Genomic DNA, 14,622 nt, shown 5'->3' with positions numbered 1-14,622 from the left:
TTAATTAAACACCCAACAATAGAGGTATGTGCAAAATAAACCATCTATTCTATTGAACAAGTTTTAAGCAATGAACTGAAATAAGCTCTGCACAAGTAGGATGCAGTTATGTAGACTAAAAACACATTGGATGAGCTGAAAAAACAAGGAAAGACCCTCATATCAAGAAACATACAACAATAATGCACAGGTTTGCATGGGAAATAAGGTGAAATAACTTAATGATATGGTGTCTTCAAATACAAAGTTGAAAACAGAAACATAAAGTGGCTTAAAATAGCATGTCATCATCAAGTGTTAAGTGCACAGTTGGTGATCTCAATGTGGCTCTCATACCGGGGGTTGCTTACAATTAAATTACAATGTCTTATTTCCAATAATTTTTTTATGTATATTCCACTGGTTGAATCTATGACATATATTGTTTTTATTCTCTGTTTGTGTGTGGGGAGAGTGTGGAATAGCACTGTAAGGGGTGTGACCTAAAAACAGCATACAATATTCTCTGTCTCTTGATGCGGAACACTTCTGCTACTTTTATTTAAAGGTGAAATGTGTCTCATCACAGAATGTGTTCACAAACTGAATGTGCCCCATTCATACTGGGCTCCTCATTTAACTGTCATTTANACGTATAGCTATACTATTATACGTAAGTTATACGTCTTCTGTCTACTTTTATTTAAAGGTGAAATGTGTCTCATCACAGAATGTGTTCACAAACTGAATGTGCCCCATTCATACTGGGCTCCTCATTTAACTGTCATTTAATCGGAGGCAGAAATGCTGCAGGATGCAGCAATATAATTATTTGTTTAGTTGAATAGTGCATAATAACCTCAATCTGATGAATGCCATGTTTAAATGACCCTCTTCCTTTGTCTCCCTTTTTCACAGTAGGTCTGTATGGTCTGTATTTGACAATAGTCTAACAGGATTAACTCCAAAACAGAAGGTGTATGTCCTCTAGTGGCATGTTCTGGGTATTGCACCTTACAGAATACAGCTGCCTTTTGCCAGATGATTAATGCCAGCATTAATGATGCTGAAATCTCATTTATTCTCAACAATATACATTACTACTGGTGGAATTGCTCTCTGTAACTTTATCTTTTATGTATCTACTCAATTGAATTGCTCCTCAAACCACAATTTACTTATTGTCAATTCTCCATCAAGGGGTTTAATCGTATATTATTCTCATACTTATTTTTTACCATTTCATTTTGTTAATCCTATAATAAATGCATGATTTATTTGAGTATAATTGTGTGTACGTTTCCCCAGAAGGGTGTCCATCTGTGGCTCCATCAGCTGAGATGCCAAAACCACACACATCATTAACCATGTGTGCGCTCATACAGCATGTGTAGCTTACATTTGGCTGATTAGATAAACACTTTTCGGACTTGCTGTAAACAAACAGTTGTTTTATTCAAGATTAAACATTTAGACGACCACAGAATAGATGAACAGGCATTGGTCTAACACAAGGTTGCTTTTTCTGCTGCTGTCCCATAAACCCACAATTAAGCAAAGCTTTAGCTCAACAAATGTACATCTATGTATAAAGATGCATACAGATACGGCTACATACTGTACATACATAGACGGTCAGTTAGTCTCCTGTATAAAGATTTTATCCCCGGAACATGATAACATTTGAATGTAAATTGTCACGTTTCTAGTATTTGGGCTGTAAAAACATAATCAGTCAGTTAAAGGAAAATCAGCAATTTTGAAAAATGTAATACAGGCTCCACACATTTTTTCAAGACACCGACAGTAGTCTGCATCTTATGCTTGAGGTGCATTTATTTATAGTTACCATGTGAAATTAATAATAATATTCTAAGTTTTATTACCCCTAGAGTAGAAGGCAGTTTTTCCATTGGGCATCATATGACCAGGAGCAGAGCAAGAAAAACCCCGGTCTAAAAATGACGACAGACAGACAAGTCCAACCAACTGAACCTGACAAAGGCACAAACAATACACAGATGTAGTTATATCTTCTTTTAAAAATACACACATCATAATACAATATGTCGCCTTGCAGAGGCCATAGGAAAAGAAAAACATGAGTCAATATCAGAAAGAAATTGCAAGTTGTACAATTACATTGGAACTGTACATATGAAAAGCATAGACTATATTTCGTCATCCACGCCTGTTGACCTTCCTTTGGAATGTTAGAAGGGATAATTTCTCCGGTGGTAAATGCAGGCAGGACATGAGAGAATGCATCTGGCACTGAAGGTTGCGAAAGACTCAACAAGTGTATTCAGGAGGCAGTAGATTCCCACAATCCCCCTCACGCGTGGTGTGAGTAAGACGTAGGGAAAGAGTTGAAGTGTAGTTGGTGGATGGAGTGTTAGACAAGACTCAGGATTAGCACCAACTTCAGAGGTTTTTGAATTGCTGTGTCTCCGAGCATAGAAGGTAGGGTTGTGTGTGTTTGACGATGAAGGATGGTGATAATGGCAATGGTGTGTGGGTGAATCAAACGTGGATGAGCCTGAGGGGAAGCAGAAGGATTGGTGGTGTAGCATTCCTGACCCGGGACATCAATGGCCTCTGTCTTCCAAAGAAATGAGTAAACTAGAGCCAAAATCTATTTCAATAGGCTTCCAGGGCTTTAAATTGTTATAGTGTAAATGCACCATTAGGCATCCTGCACTGTTTAAAATGGTTAGATTGTCCCCACCCCCCCCGAATCAATATGGCCTATTCCTTATAAAACATTTACTTAATAGCTTTGGGTCCCTTGGCATAAAGTAGTCTTTAGATTGAGAATAGTGAATTATAATCGCTCCAATCTTTCTCTTCAAATCTATTCAAGTACTATAGGGCCCGGGTGTGCAGACAGGGGTTAAACTGGGAGCGAGCAGGACAGAAACCAGCAGCCGACCAACACACAGTGAACTTACAGTATCATCAGAATTTTATTTAAAAGAGACAAAAAGCTTCTTTTTTTTACGGTGAGCTCATTATGGTAGAATCCCAATTTAACCCCTGGATTTACATTCAAGTGAACGTGGAAGCGTATAATTAAGACCTTACAAGTGACAAGACAGTCAAAACAGTTGCAAGGCTTCATGCAGTGCTACCTCATTAGATTTACATTGATTCTACTATTGAGAGAACAAAAGCATTTAAGCTAGTTGTTGCGCAAATGGTTCAGCATGACTTTAGATCATAAGGTATCCATCTTATTCAAAAAATACAAAAGCTGTGATCTTCATGTACATGTGTCACATATAGTATATGAGAAGCTAATGCAGTTTGCAATAAGGTCACTGTTCTATTCAGCCGTTTGTCTCTGTGCTGTAGAGTTCTTTTTAAAAGTACACTGCCAATTATATCCACTGTTACTGATAGAAAAAAGACTAAAGATATGAGCACATATGAGTCTAAAGCACAGACACGTGTTGTGATTGTAACGCAAATCTGGTAGTGCTTACAAGCTTACATGCAGTTAATGGTCTGAGATGATATAGAGAACCAAAAACAATAAATACATTGTATAAAACATAATTTCATATCAATATATTAAAATACTATTTAAAATAATATCTTAGACAATATTGCAATATGAAATTGACTGATAAATAGTTGGTAGGCCTACAGAGAAATATATACTGTATATATATATTTAAGTATCTGTGTCCTTCATAGTTTGCTGTTTTGATTTAGATGAGATTCCAGATTTCCCTCAGCGGGTATCAGTACAATCCAGAGAGCTAATACATTTGTCTTTTTTTCCAACAATAATAACAATGAACTTACAGTACACAGTCCCATAATAAAGATATACATACCGAATACAATATAAATGTCAAGACAGAAAAATAGAAAAATATCAATAGAAATCAAAAGTCAAATACATATTGGAGAAAGTATACAGAGTAAAGTGTACTTATGAGTCTTTGTGGTTCTTGTTGTTGTAGCTGGAGCTTGTACTGGCTCTCATTGTTGGTAAATTGGCTGTGTACTTCAGTTATTTGTTTTTTATTCTTCCAGTCCCAACACACACACACACACACACACACACACACACACACACACACACACACACACACACACACACACACACACACACACACACACACACACACACACAACGTTCCACCAATCCGCAAACACAGACACATGCAATGGCACAAACGCCACAGGTGCAAGTGTGTACCCATACACACACGCACGCACGCACGCACGCACGCACGCACGCACGCACGCACACACACACACACACACACACACACACACACACACACACACACACANCACACAACGTTCCACCAATCCGCAAACACAGACACATGCAATGGCACAAACGCCACAGGTGCAAGTGTGTACCCATACACACACGCACGCACGCACGCACGCACGCACGCACGCACGCACGCACGCACGCACACACACACACACACACACACACACACACACACACACACACACACACACACACACACACACACACACACACACACACACAGACTCATTACACACACCCATACACGCACGCACACACTCACACACACAGCTCACATGACCGTGCAGCACTTGCAGGCCTGTTTCTTCTCCTTTCCTTCCTCTCCATCCTCTCCGCCTCCGTTGGCCTTCTCTTTCTCCGCCATGCTGCCATTGGGTGGAGCCTGCTCATCTGAGGCCGCCTCTCCTCCAGCTTTCCCCTCCCCATCCTCGATCACCACAAACTCGGCCTTGACGTTGCCATCCACCCCTTCCATGGCCGCGCGGTTCTCCTGCTCCTCCTCCACGGTTTTGTATCCCATGAACACCAGGGTGACGGGGTTCTCTGCACTAGCTTGGTCAGGACAGGGCCCCAGCAGCGTGGCCTCAATCCCTGTCACCTCCCTCTTGGGGGTCTGACCAGAGCTCTGCACTACTCCATTCTCACCTATAAGGGGCGCCAGAGTACCATTAAAAGGTTAGGAGTGAGAACAAATAAAGAGGGTGTCATGCAGGGTAAGTCAGAGAGACAAAAGCAAGAAAGGAAATATTGCTTTAATTACCTCCGGCTGAGAGGAACAATTTAATAGAGAAAATGGAGAGGCCATTATTAGCTCACTTTCTCTTTCCGACACAGGTGTCAAGGCAGCTTTGCCTTGGTTTCCTGACTGTGTGATCATACAGTATGTCGCCATGGGTACTGAACTTACCTCCATTTGCCTTGGCCACACCCTTATTGGCTGGAGGGTCTGTCTCCAGTTCCTCAATCTCTTGCTCCAGCCTGGCTCAGAAACACACACATGTGCAAATACATTAGTGGAATACACAGAGACTATACTGTTTATAGACAGGCAACATTTGAGTATATGATCACTTCTACAAATAAATATGGCCACAGCTGATCATGCTTCTCACTGTTTCCTTACACAAACTGACCATCCCTTTTTCTCATAAATAATAGTGTTTACGATTAAAATGTAAAGACATTCTGACTGATATTGCACTTACCTATGCTTGAATTTGGCACAAATAAAGACAGTTATAGTATTTATTTTATCAAGGTAAAAAAAACTGATGTCTATTCTGTGTTTTCAAATTGATTTATAACTTATAATGCAACACATAACCCTCACAAAAACTTAATCAGGCATCTGTTAGCTTACTATGGCAGCATTTTTGAAACTGATTATCCTCCTCTATCACTAATGTTGATATAGAGATTTATTCCATTGTTTATACATACAATATCTTGTCCATTCAGGTTACAGTTTTGCATTCATGTTGAATAAATAAACCACAATCAACATTAGTACCCTGATAACCAAACATATTTGAACCCTTTACATGCTAATAATAAAGATTGTTTTAAAGATAGGACATGCAGGGTTTTTCAGATGCTGACCTGAGGATGACCTGCTCCAGGAGTTTAGTCTTCACCTCGTCTTCATGCAGACGCTTCTGAGTCTCCTCCTCCGCCGGAGCTCCATCTAACAACCAGCGCTCCCTCAGTGCCTTCGACTGCAAGAGAACACAATAAATGTTACCATGAGAACCAACATAACGAAAAGGTACATCATTTCCTATAATTGCTTTATATTTGGTAAAAAGGAGAGCACGTTCCACTTTAATTTCCCCCTGTTTGAAGTCAGTGTATGTCAGCTATATTGAAAAGAGAATAAGCATGGAGGGGGCTTTTGATCATGCTTCTTTCATCAAGAAACAGTTGATTAATTCATTAGCAGAACTTCAATCACCCACAATGCAGCTCACTCTCACCCTTTCAAACTATGACATACAGTAAGTGTTTATTCTTTCTGAAGAGATTAGGGGTATTTTGACTGAAGAATACAAGCACCTTAGCTTATCTACAGCGAAAATCGACCAGCAAATTGCGTCCAGAACTTCCTGCTGAGTGCTGCCACTCAGTTATTGTGTCACAGTACTTCAAATGCTGCCAAGTTGCTGTTGCCAAGAAGACTGTGGCACCCCGTCAGGGCATTAAAGCTTCTCGCATTATACAGAAAAATTCTAACTATGATTCCATTGAGCATTGGATTAGAAATCTAGAGATAAACAGTTATAATCTTAATCTGCATTAAAACATTTCATGGAGGTTGATAATGATTACAAAAAGATGTCGATGGGGGAGTTGAGAGCACTGACTGTGTTTAAATGTACTGATTGTTCACTGATTGTCTCATTATAATAATTGCAGATCAAGTTAAGTCTAGGTCAAGATAATGAAATACTCCCAAATGAATTGAAATGAACGACAACATTGGAATTAAACTTTATTATTCTCTTATACTCCACTTCCTTATTTCCTGGTATATGTTTTTGTCCTCCATCAATTTCCAAACAGTGTTGTATTCTTATCTTAACACCCCATCCACATTCCCTCCTGTTGATAAGCTAATATCAAAGCAAATACTTGGCATGCTTTGAGGTAAATATAACAGTGTGTCTTACTCGCAGCTGTTGGAGCGCGCAGAGAAATCAGACCCTGCCTGTCCATATGGAAAAGTGTTGGAAAAGCTCTTGTTTTCAGGAGTTGGACTGAAAATCTGGACCTGAGCTTGATTTGAATTCCTCTCCAGTGATGCAACAAGAATTTCTACAGCAAAACTCCCCCTGTTTTTTTTTTCTGTTCTTCCCCGACTCGACCACCGCCCCTTCCCCTCTCTCGTATGCATCTCTATCCTTCATTCAGGTCATGAACTATCATGGTTTGTGCATGTTTTATTGACTAAGGTTGTAAATGTCAGCGTGTGTGTTCCTCAATCCCAATCCATGTTTATCTTTTTAAAGTTAAAGGGACTGATGATCTTTTTTACTTTCCCCATTGGGTAATTCAGGTCCAGACATTCAGCTCAGCAGAGCATTACAGCACACACACCCTCACGGTGTAATTCAACACTCTTCATACCCCTGCCCTGCATGGTCTCCTGGGCACTGAATCCAACTCTGCTACCCTCACTCTCTCTCTCTACTCTGTCGCCACACCCTACTACCCCAATGTCTGACATCACCAAGTTAATGTACTCACTCATGCGGAATCACACGTGCACATGCACTCTCTCTCTCTCTCTCTCTCTCTCTCTCTCTCTCTCTCTCTCTCACACACACACACACACACACACTCAAACTGTCACACACATACACACATACACACACACGTCTGCATGAATAGTTGTAAAGCTGGAGCGCTGACTGAAGTTACGTCTCTCTCCATTGTTCTTTTGAGTAAAAGCTGCTAACGTAGCAGACAAAGGGCGGAACTGTGAGACACACACACACACACACACACACACACACACACACACACACACACACACAAATGAAATGAGCAGCTGTAAGGAAAATCTTTTTTTTTTATATTACATTTTTCCTTCTAGCAAGTAAAATTAATAAACAAAAGCCAGGGTAGGATTAGCTTAGCACAAACACTTAAAAAAGAAAGAGTACACTGGCTTTACGTTTGTGTTTTTGCAGTAATAATTTTGTAGAAGAATGTCAATATTAAGTATTGGTACATTTGATTTACAAATGTGCATAACATAGCACGTTATCATTGAGAGGTTTAATTAAAAACACTGCCAGCTACTGCATACATAAGCATATCTACCATGGCTAGTTAACTAAAAACAGAACTCCTGTTACGGTAATGTTAAAAACAATGCATTACCTCATCTCACCGTTATCTCTGCACTGTATATATAATCCTGTATTAGTGTGATTTAACGATGGGGCAGGTATTCCCTTGTAAAAATGGTGTGTAAACGGAGACATTTATTGGCTTTTCCACATGAAAGCCGTGTCTGGAAAAGCAATATGCTGTGGTTTGCACAACGGGCCTTCTAATGCTCCTGTACAGCAGGATTACACTTCCCCTTGGTGAATCTATGCATGTGTGTGTGTGTGTGTGTGTGTGTGTGTGTGTGTGTGTGTGTGTGTGTGTGTGTGTGTGTGTGTGTGTGTGTGTGTGTGTGTGTGATAGAGAGACGAAAGCGGGGTGCGGTGGGTGTAAGGGCCCTTTCCTGTTGGTGGGAGTGGGACAAAAATCTGTTTCCTCTCCCAAAGCCCTCTGCATTGTCCGAGGCTTCATGTGTTCTTTCATGAAGCATCGCACACAAAAAAAGAACACGCGCATACAGATACACACTTACAAAGGTTTGCTCTGAAAATAGCTAAAAAGTGGGAGCACGCAAGGGCAGTAGACCAGGTCACAGAGATTTTTACCACCAACGCACGCATGTCTTTGTCGGCGTGTACACACTGCAACCTTTGCTCTTATCTGTGACCTGCCGAATTGTCCGTGGCTGAAATAGCTTTGATAGTGCGGACACATGCACGGACAAAGGCCTCAGCTCTGATATAATGAGTGTGTGGCCACATGCACGGAGATTTGAACTTGTTTTTTAGTGAGTGTGTGTGTGTGTGTGTATAAAAAGCGTGTGGAGGAGCTGCCGGTGTTATCTGCTGTCCATTCTGAACATTCCGTGACAGCAGTGGTTAGGGAGTATCGCACTATAAGGGGATGACACATTTCAAGGGAATGGCTGACTGTGATTTAGTAATTTGGACGTCTAAACAAAGCAGAAATCACAGAAAACACATAACTGACTGTATTGACTGTATCTTGAGGTCTCGTCAAAGTAAGGGAGAGGCCTTTAGGGGTTTAGATCACGCTCTGAAAGAATGTAATCATAAATACATTCATCTTATCAATGTGAGGGCTCCAGTACATTTCAAACAAAGTGGGATTGGAGTGTTCTCAGCGGGTGTCGAATACAGTGCTGAGGGCATACCAGTGGCAAGTCAAGGAGAGGCTAAGGACTATAGTTACAAGACAGTAATGTAAAGCAAAGACAACACGAGCATACGTAATGTTGTAGCTAAGCAGAGCCAACTAACTCTGCTTGTAAGAGCCATTTTAATGAAGACCCAAGTTCCCATCAGCTAAAACACGTCGGTTTGCTATCCTGGCTCCAAAATGGTGGAATGAGCTCCCCATTGAAATCAGGACAGCAGGAAGCTTACACATCTTCCGGCGCAGACTGAAAACTCATCTCTTTCGACTCCACTTCGAGCGATAGAATTACTAACAAAGCACTTATATACTAACAAAGGACTGGCTTATCTAAAGCCAGTTGAGTAGCACTTGAAATGTTTTGGCTCTATGAAACCTGATGTACTTATTTGATTCTGTTTTCTGCAAGTATGTATCTTGTTGGTCAAATGCACTTTTGAAGTCGCTTTGGATAAAAGCATCAGCTAAATGCAATGTAATGATGTTTGGGTTCAAGCTGTCACAATTATGTGTTATTTACTGTGTATGCCAAAGAGTGTCGCTGCCCTAATATCATGGACAAAGGTCNATGTACTTATATGATTCTGTTTTCTGCAAGTATGTATCTTGTTGGTCAAATGCACTTATTGTAAGTCGCTTTGTCACAAGCTGTCACAATTATGTGTTATTTACTGTGTATGCCAAAGAGTGTCGCTGCCCTAATACCATGGACAAAGGTCTTTAAGGTGTGTCATGATTGGGTGTCTGACCCCGGAAGCGCGAGGGTTTTAAGTACCACAAAGATTGTTTGGGAAATGAATGAAACATGAATGGAAATTGACTCTTGTTTTACGATGCACACTCAGACAATACATCGATTGACTTAAGCTGCAACTGGAAATGAGCCTGCAGGTTCTTCACTGAAGCAGCAACACATTCGGTAACTCATCCACACAGTATAGAGCGTCAGCCAGGTCATTTCCAGGAGTTAAAACACCACAGAGTAGCTTTAGCATTACACAAAAGCTCCTACACCATTAGTGAATTACTTCTAAACATTAGCAACACCCACCTGTTTGCAGATAATATGTTACATCATTTGTTCAATTACAGTTTTCTCACTTGTACAGTAGGACAAAAAAGGCGTGTGTAAAATGTAAATGCATGTGGAAGTGAGCGTGTGTGTGTGTGTGTGTGTGTGTGTACCTTGAGATGCTGGAGTTGCCGTCGGTCATCATCCAGCTGTCTCCTTTTGTTTTCTATCTCTGTCTGCCTCTTCCTCTTCTCCTGTTAAAAAACATACACACAAGCATTACAATTACTCTGCAAGTTCTACTAGAGATAATAGGAACGTTATGAAACACATGTCTTCTTTAACATTACATTTACATTTCATTTAGCTGACACTTTTATCCAAAGCAACTTACATTCTCCCTGGAGTAACTAAGGACCTTACTCAAGGGCACACTAGTGGTGGTGTTCCTGGTGGGATTTGAACTCACAACCTTCCGATCTTCAGCCCACCTCACTATCCATTAGACCACCACTATCCATTAACACCGCTCTGTGTCCTTAATAGGGCTGAAATGTATTAGGTCTTACTATGAAAGGAGCTCTATAAATAAAATAAAAGGTATTATTATCAAACAAACCCAGCCTGTCTTTAATTGTAGTGCTGAGGATTTAATGGAGATCTTTGATGACTGAGTACATATAGTTTCAGTCAATGTAATTACTATTAAGAATCAAGAGAAAGAGAGTGCACAGTTACTGCACTAATGCATTATAGGAACACATTATATACTCAATATGCCAAGTTAATCCCAGATAATTGTGATGAGAAAAGTTTTGGTATTATAGTGTGTGTAGTGTTTGGACCCTATGTTGTTTTATTAGAGGTGCACTTATCGTAGTTGTAGAGTTGTATATATCTTACAACATGAACTACCTATGGAGGCCATTTTGCCTGACAGATATTTCAAATGTTGGACGTTTCTGTTTAATTCACTGTAAATTGATTTTGATCTATTGGGTTGTAAAACTACTCACAACAAATCAAATCAAATGCATGTCAGTAACTGTGTTTGCCATCAATTGTAATTTGTATGCAAATATTTATATCCCGATATACATAATTATACTTAGCAGAAACCTGGATATTGTGCGTCTGAAAGGCAAAGAAAGAAGATAAAACAGGACCAGTGGAAAGAGACACGGAGCCGCTGCATTAGCCTTGGATGTCCTCTAATGGGGGAAAGATATTGGATCTAAAAGGTTGAGTCATTAAGACGGGAGGCCAGATCCTGACAAGCCTCAATGATTTGTTGTTTCTATAGCTACCAAAGTGCCCTAACATGTACTGTACTGTGTGTGTGTTTGAGTGCGTGTGTGTACAAATAACTTACAGCGATGGCCTGGAGTTTCTCCTCTTGTGACACCTCAGCCATCCTAAAGAAAAAAAAAAGTGAGACAGGAAGGGAGAGTAGGTTATAGTCAGATATGAACATCAGACGTCACATGACACACGGTGACAAACAACGTTCCTTGCATTCGCTCCGTTCGGCCATTTACCTTCCAAAGATTTCCCGGTGACTGAGGTTAAATATCTGTCTCTTTCCTGTCAGGGAGAGTCAGGGAAGGCATGCTAATGTGCTAGCAGGGCGCTGCTGGAGATTCCTGCTCTAATGGGTTCCAGACCAGAGGCTCCAGGATGGAGCATGGACGGAGCAGAGAAGAAGCAGAAGAAGGACTACCACTTTTGCTCAACTGACACTGGACAAAGATAATTGATCCTCTATCAAGATCAATTTTTTTCTGTAGGCAATGGCTTACGTTATCTCTTCCAATTGGAAACTTGATTACTTTTGACTTTTAAAAAAGAGTAAATGTATTTATAATGGGAATCGGCACACCATCTGAGATGACATTCCTCTGTAATAGAAACCCATTTTTACTTATGTTATGTAGGAATTTCTATACAGGCGTGTTATTTTAATTTAAACGTTGGGGGGGCGTTAACTGAGGAATGCTTAAGCCATAGTCTCCCTGAAAAGATGTGTGTGTTTTTAATGGTACACTAAAAGCAGAATACATTTTTCCCACTATACATGACATTTTTGACCTGGCAAAAAAAACGATGTTAATGCTGATCCTGAACTACACTGTAGTGCAGAATCTTTTCTTTTGAAACTAAATCTCAAATCGAAATCTGATATAAAAGGCATATTGAATTTAAGATTACTGTACACCTGTAAACAATGAATGGTTCGTTAAACAAAGTGAATCTCTTTGGGTTTTTGACTTGTTTCTCAGACATGTTTGAAGAAATTAGCTTGGACTCTTAGAAACGTGATAATGAATATAATTGCAGTCCCAATTATGATATTAAGAGTTTATATTTAAGACAAATGAATAGTTTCTGGTTTTATGTCTCTATCTGAATGTATTACCAGTAAAGCAATATTTAACTTTCAAGCATGGTTGAGATTGTCTTGGCCAATTGATAAAGTTAATTCAGGTGGGCAAATTACTCATATCCAGTTATAAGGGATGATATGGCATCTTTGCGTTAAAATAACTATTTTGCCAGACGAACAGACCTCTGTGAACTTTACAGTGTGGCCCAACATGTGTACAGCACTATAGCAAAGCAGCAGTGTGCCTTTTTCTATCCCAAACTGAAACTGTATCACAACACAAATGGAATTCCGATTTCTCTGCACTGGTCCAAACCAAACTCTTACAAAACAAGCATGACACAACCACTCTAGATAACTCCCCGCCCACTCCTCTCCAAAGCCAGTAAAATGTGTTGAAACTGTTTGATCATGTCAATTCCCCTGTTGAGTGGCCAGGACACCCACTGGTTCTGTGAGTTAGCTTGCATCATTTCCCAACTGAATAAGCTTAGATTGTGAACGTATCAACAGAGAAAACCATCACAATCTTGGCCGTGATGTAGGGTTGATGTGATTGCTACGCTTTTTATTTCCCACACAAAGGCATGTAATGAAACAACACTGGCTTCTCTCAAATGCTAAAGAAGCATACATTTTCCGTCCTGCTTGTAAGTGAACTATCCAATCATAGAAGCTGCAGGACTCACAAAACCTCAGGGGGACATTCTCTAAAATCCCATCACACACTTCGGGCAGCACACACAAACAAATACCACACTGCTCTTTGCTCCTTAACCAAACCACATTGCCATCACATGGAGACCCTTTGGAGAAAATGTAAAACCTCGATCATCTGATCAACCTCACATAAACACATATTCTACTGTCTGGAAGCTTTCATTAAAAATATTCGCCTTTTCCACTGAGCCAGCACAAACAGGAAGTCTGAAGAAACATCTTGAAATGCACTGAGGAAAATGAGGATGAATAAGGGAGGCCAGCACTGTCAAGTTCATTAATAAATAATTAAATAAGGATCCAGTACATTATGTTTTTCAGACTTCCAGCCAGGTACAGTTTTAGTCTTAATCTCCTTCTCTTCCCTTCCCAGCCCTCAGGTTACAGTGGGAGCAGGGCAGATAGCTGACTGAGCATCTGGATCAGTTCATCAGTGGTATCAAGGAGGCCTGGAAGCACCGGCTGACCATCCTGACCCGAGAGAGGTCATAAGCATCTGCAGAGATTGGCCCGAACCCTATGGGCCGAACACACCAACTGGGTAGAAGGAAACAGTTTGGGGACGCGAGATGAAGACGGATCAAAACATGTTTTTCTACTAATGTTAATGAACTCTATTTTGTTTTCATTTAATCATTTATTTGAATAGGGACAATGCACATTAATGAACACTTAAGACAAATAATGCTTCAAGTGTAAATGTGCCAGATTTTAGCTTTGAGCTAATTTCCATCCGTAGTCCCTGACATACAACATATAAGAACATGACATTTATAAACATAGCAAACAATAAATACATGATATGCAAAAAGAGCAAGAGCAGCCATGTAAACATTTATTAAAAAAAAACACATACTTTTAAAAGACTTGAAATTTTCAAAACTCAAGAAATTGTGTCTATCAAGGATGGTACAGTGGTGATATGAATAAGGCTTTCTGTCAAACACCTTGATAGCTCTCTTGTACAGCTGTTCTATTGGTTTCAGGTTTGTGGCACAAGCAAACGACCAGTTTGTCAAACAGTATTCAATGTGGGATAGAATCATACAGTGGAGGTATGACTTTGCAGCATTGACAGTTAAGAAAGGTCTAATTTGTTTAACATTTTGCAATCTGAATTTAATGGTATTGGATACTTTCTTGATATGTTTCTTAAAATTCAAGTTGGAGTCCAATATGACTCCAAGATACTTGAACTGGGAGACTGGTTCTATTTCTGATCCA

At 40.1% G+C, this 14,622-nt stretch overlaps 1 protein-coding gene across 1 annotated transcript in view; it reads right to left on the bottom strand.

The window, feature by feature from the left end:
- Positions 1-4,471: 4,471 nt before the first annotated feature.
- Positions 4,472-14,622, bottom strand: part of palm1b (paralemmin 1b) — a 21,386-nt gene continuing 11,235 nt past the window's right edge. Inside the window, exons 2-6 of the mRNA XM_010782958.1 lie at positions 11,668-11,710; positions 10,469-10,549; positions 5,876-5,991; positions 5,184-5,254; positions 4,472-4,921 (exon numbers count right to left, since the gene is read on the bottom strand). Of these exons, the coding sequence (XP_010781260.1) occupies positions 4,548-4,921; positions 5,184-5,254; positions 5,876-5,991; positions 10,469-10,549; positions 11,668-11,709 (684 nt within the window). The 5' untranslated portion in view covers position 11,710 and the 3' untranslated portion in view covers positions 4,472-4,547. The remainder of the gene's footprint in view (positions 4,922-5,183; positions 5,255-5,875; positions 5,992-10,468; positions 10,550-11,667; positions 11,711-14,622) is intronic.

Source organism: Notothenia coriiceps, unplaced genomic scaffold (assembly GCF_000735185.1).
Source record: "Notothenia coriiceps isolate Sejong01 unplaced genomic scaffold, NC01 NC01_scaffold00024668, whole genome shotgun sequence".
In the NCBI taxonomy this organism is placed as follows: domain Eukaryota; kingdom Metazoa; phylum Chordata; class Actinopteri; order Perciformes; family Nototheniidae; genus Notothenia; species Notothenia coriiceps.
This window is presented reverse-complemented; position numbering and strand designations above follow the sequence as displayed.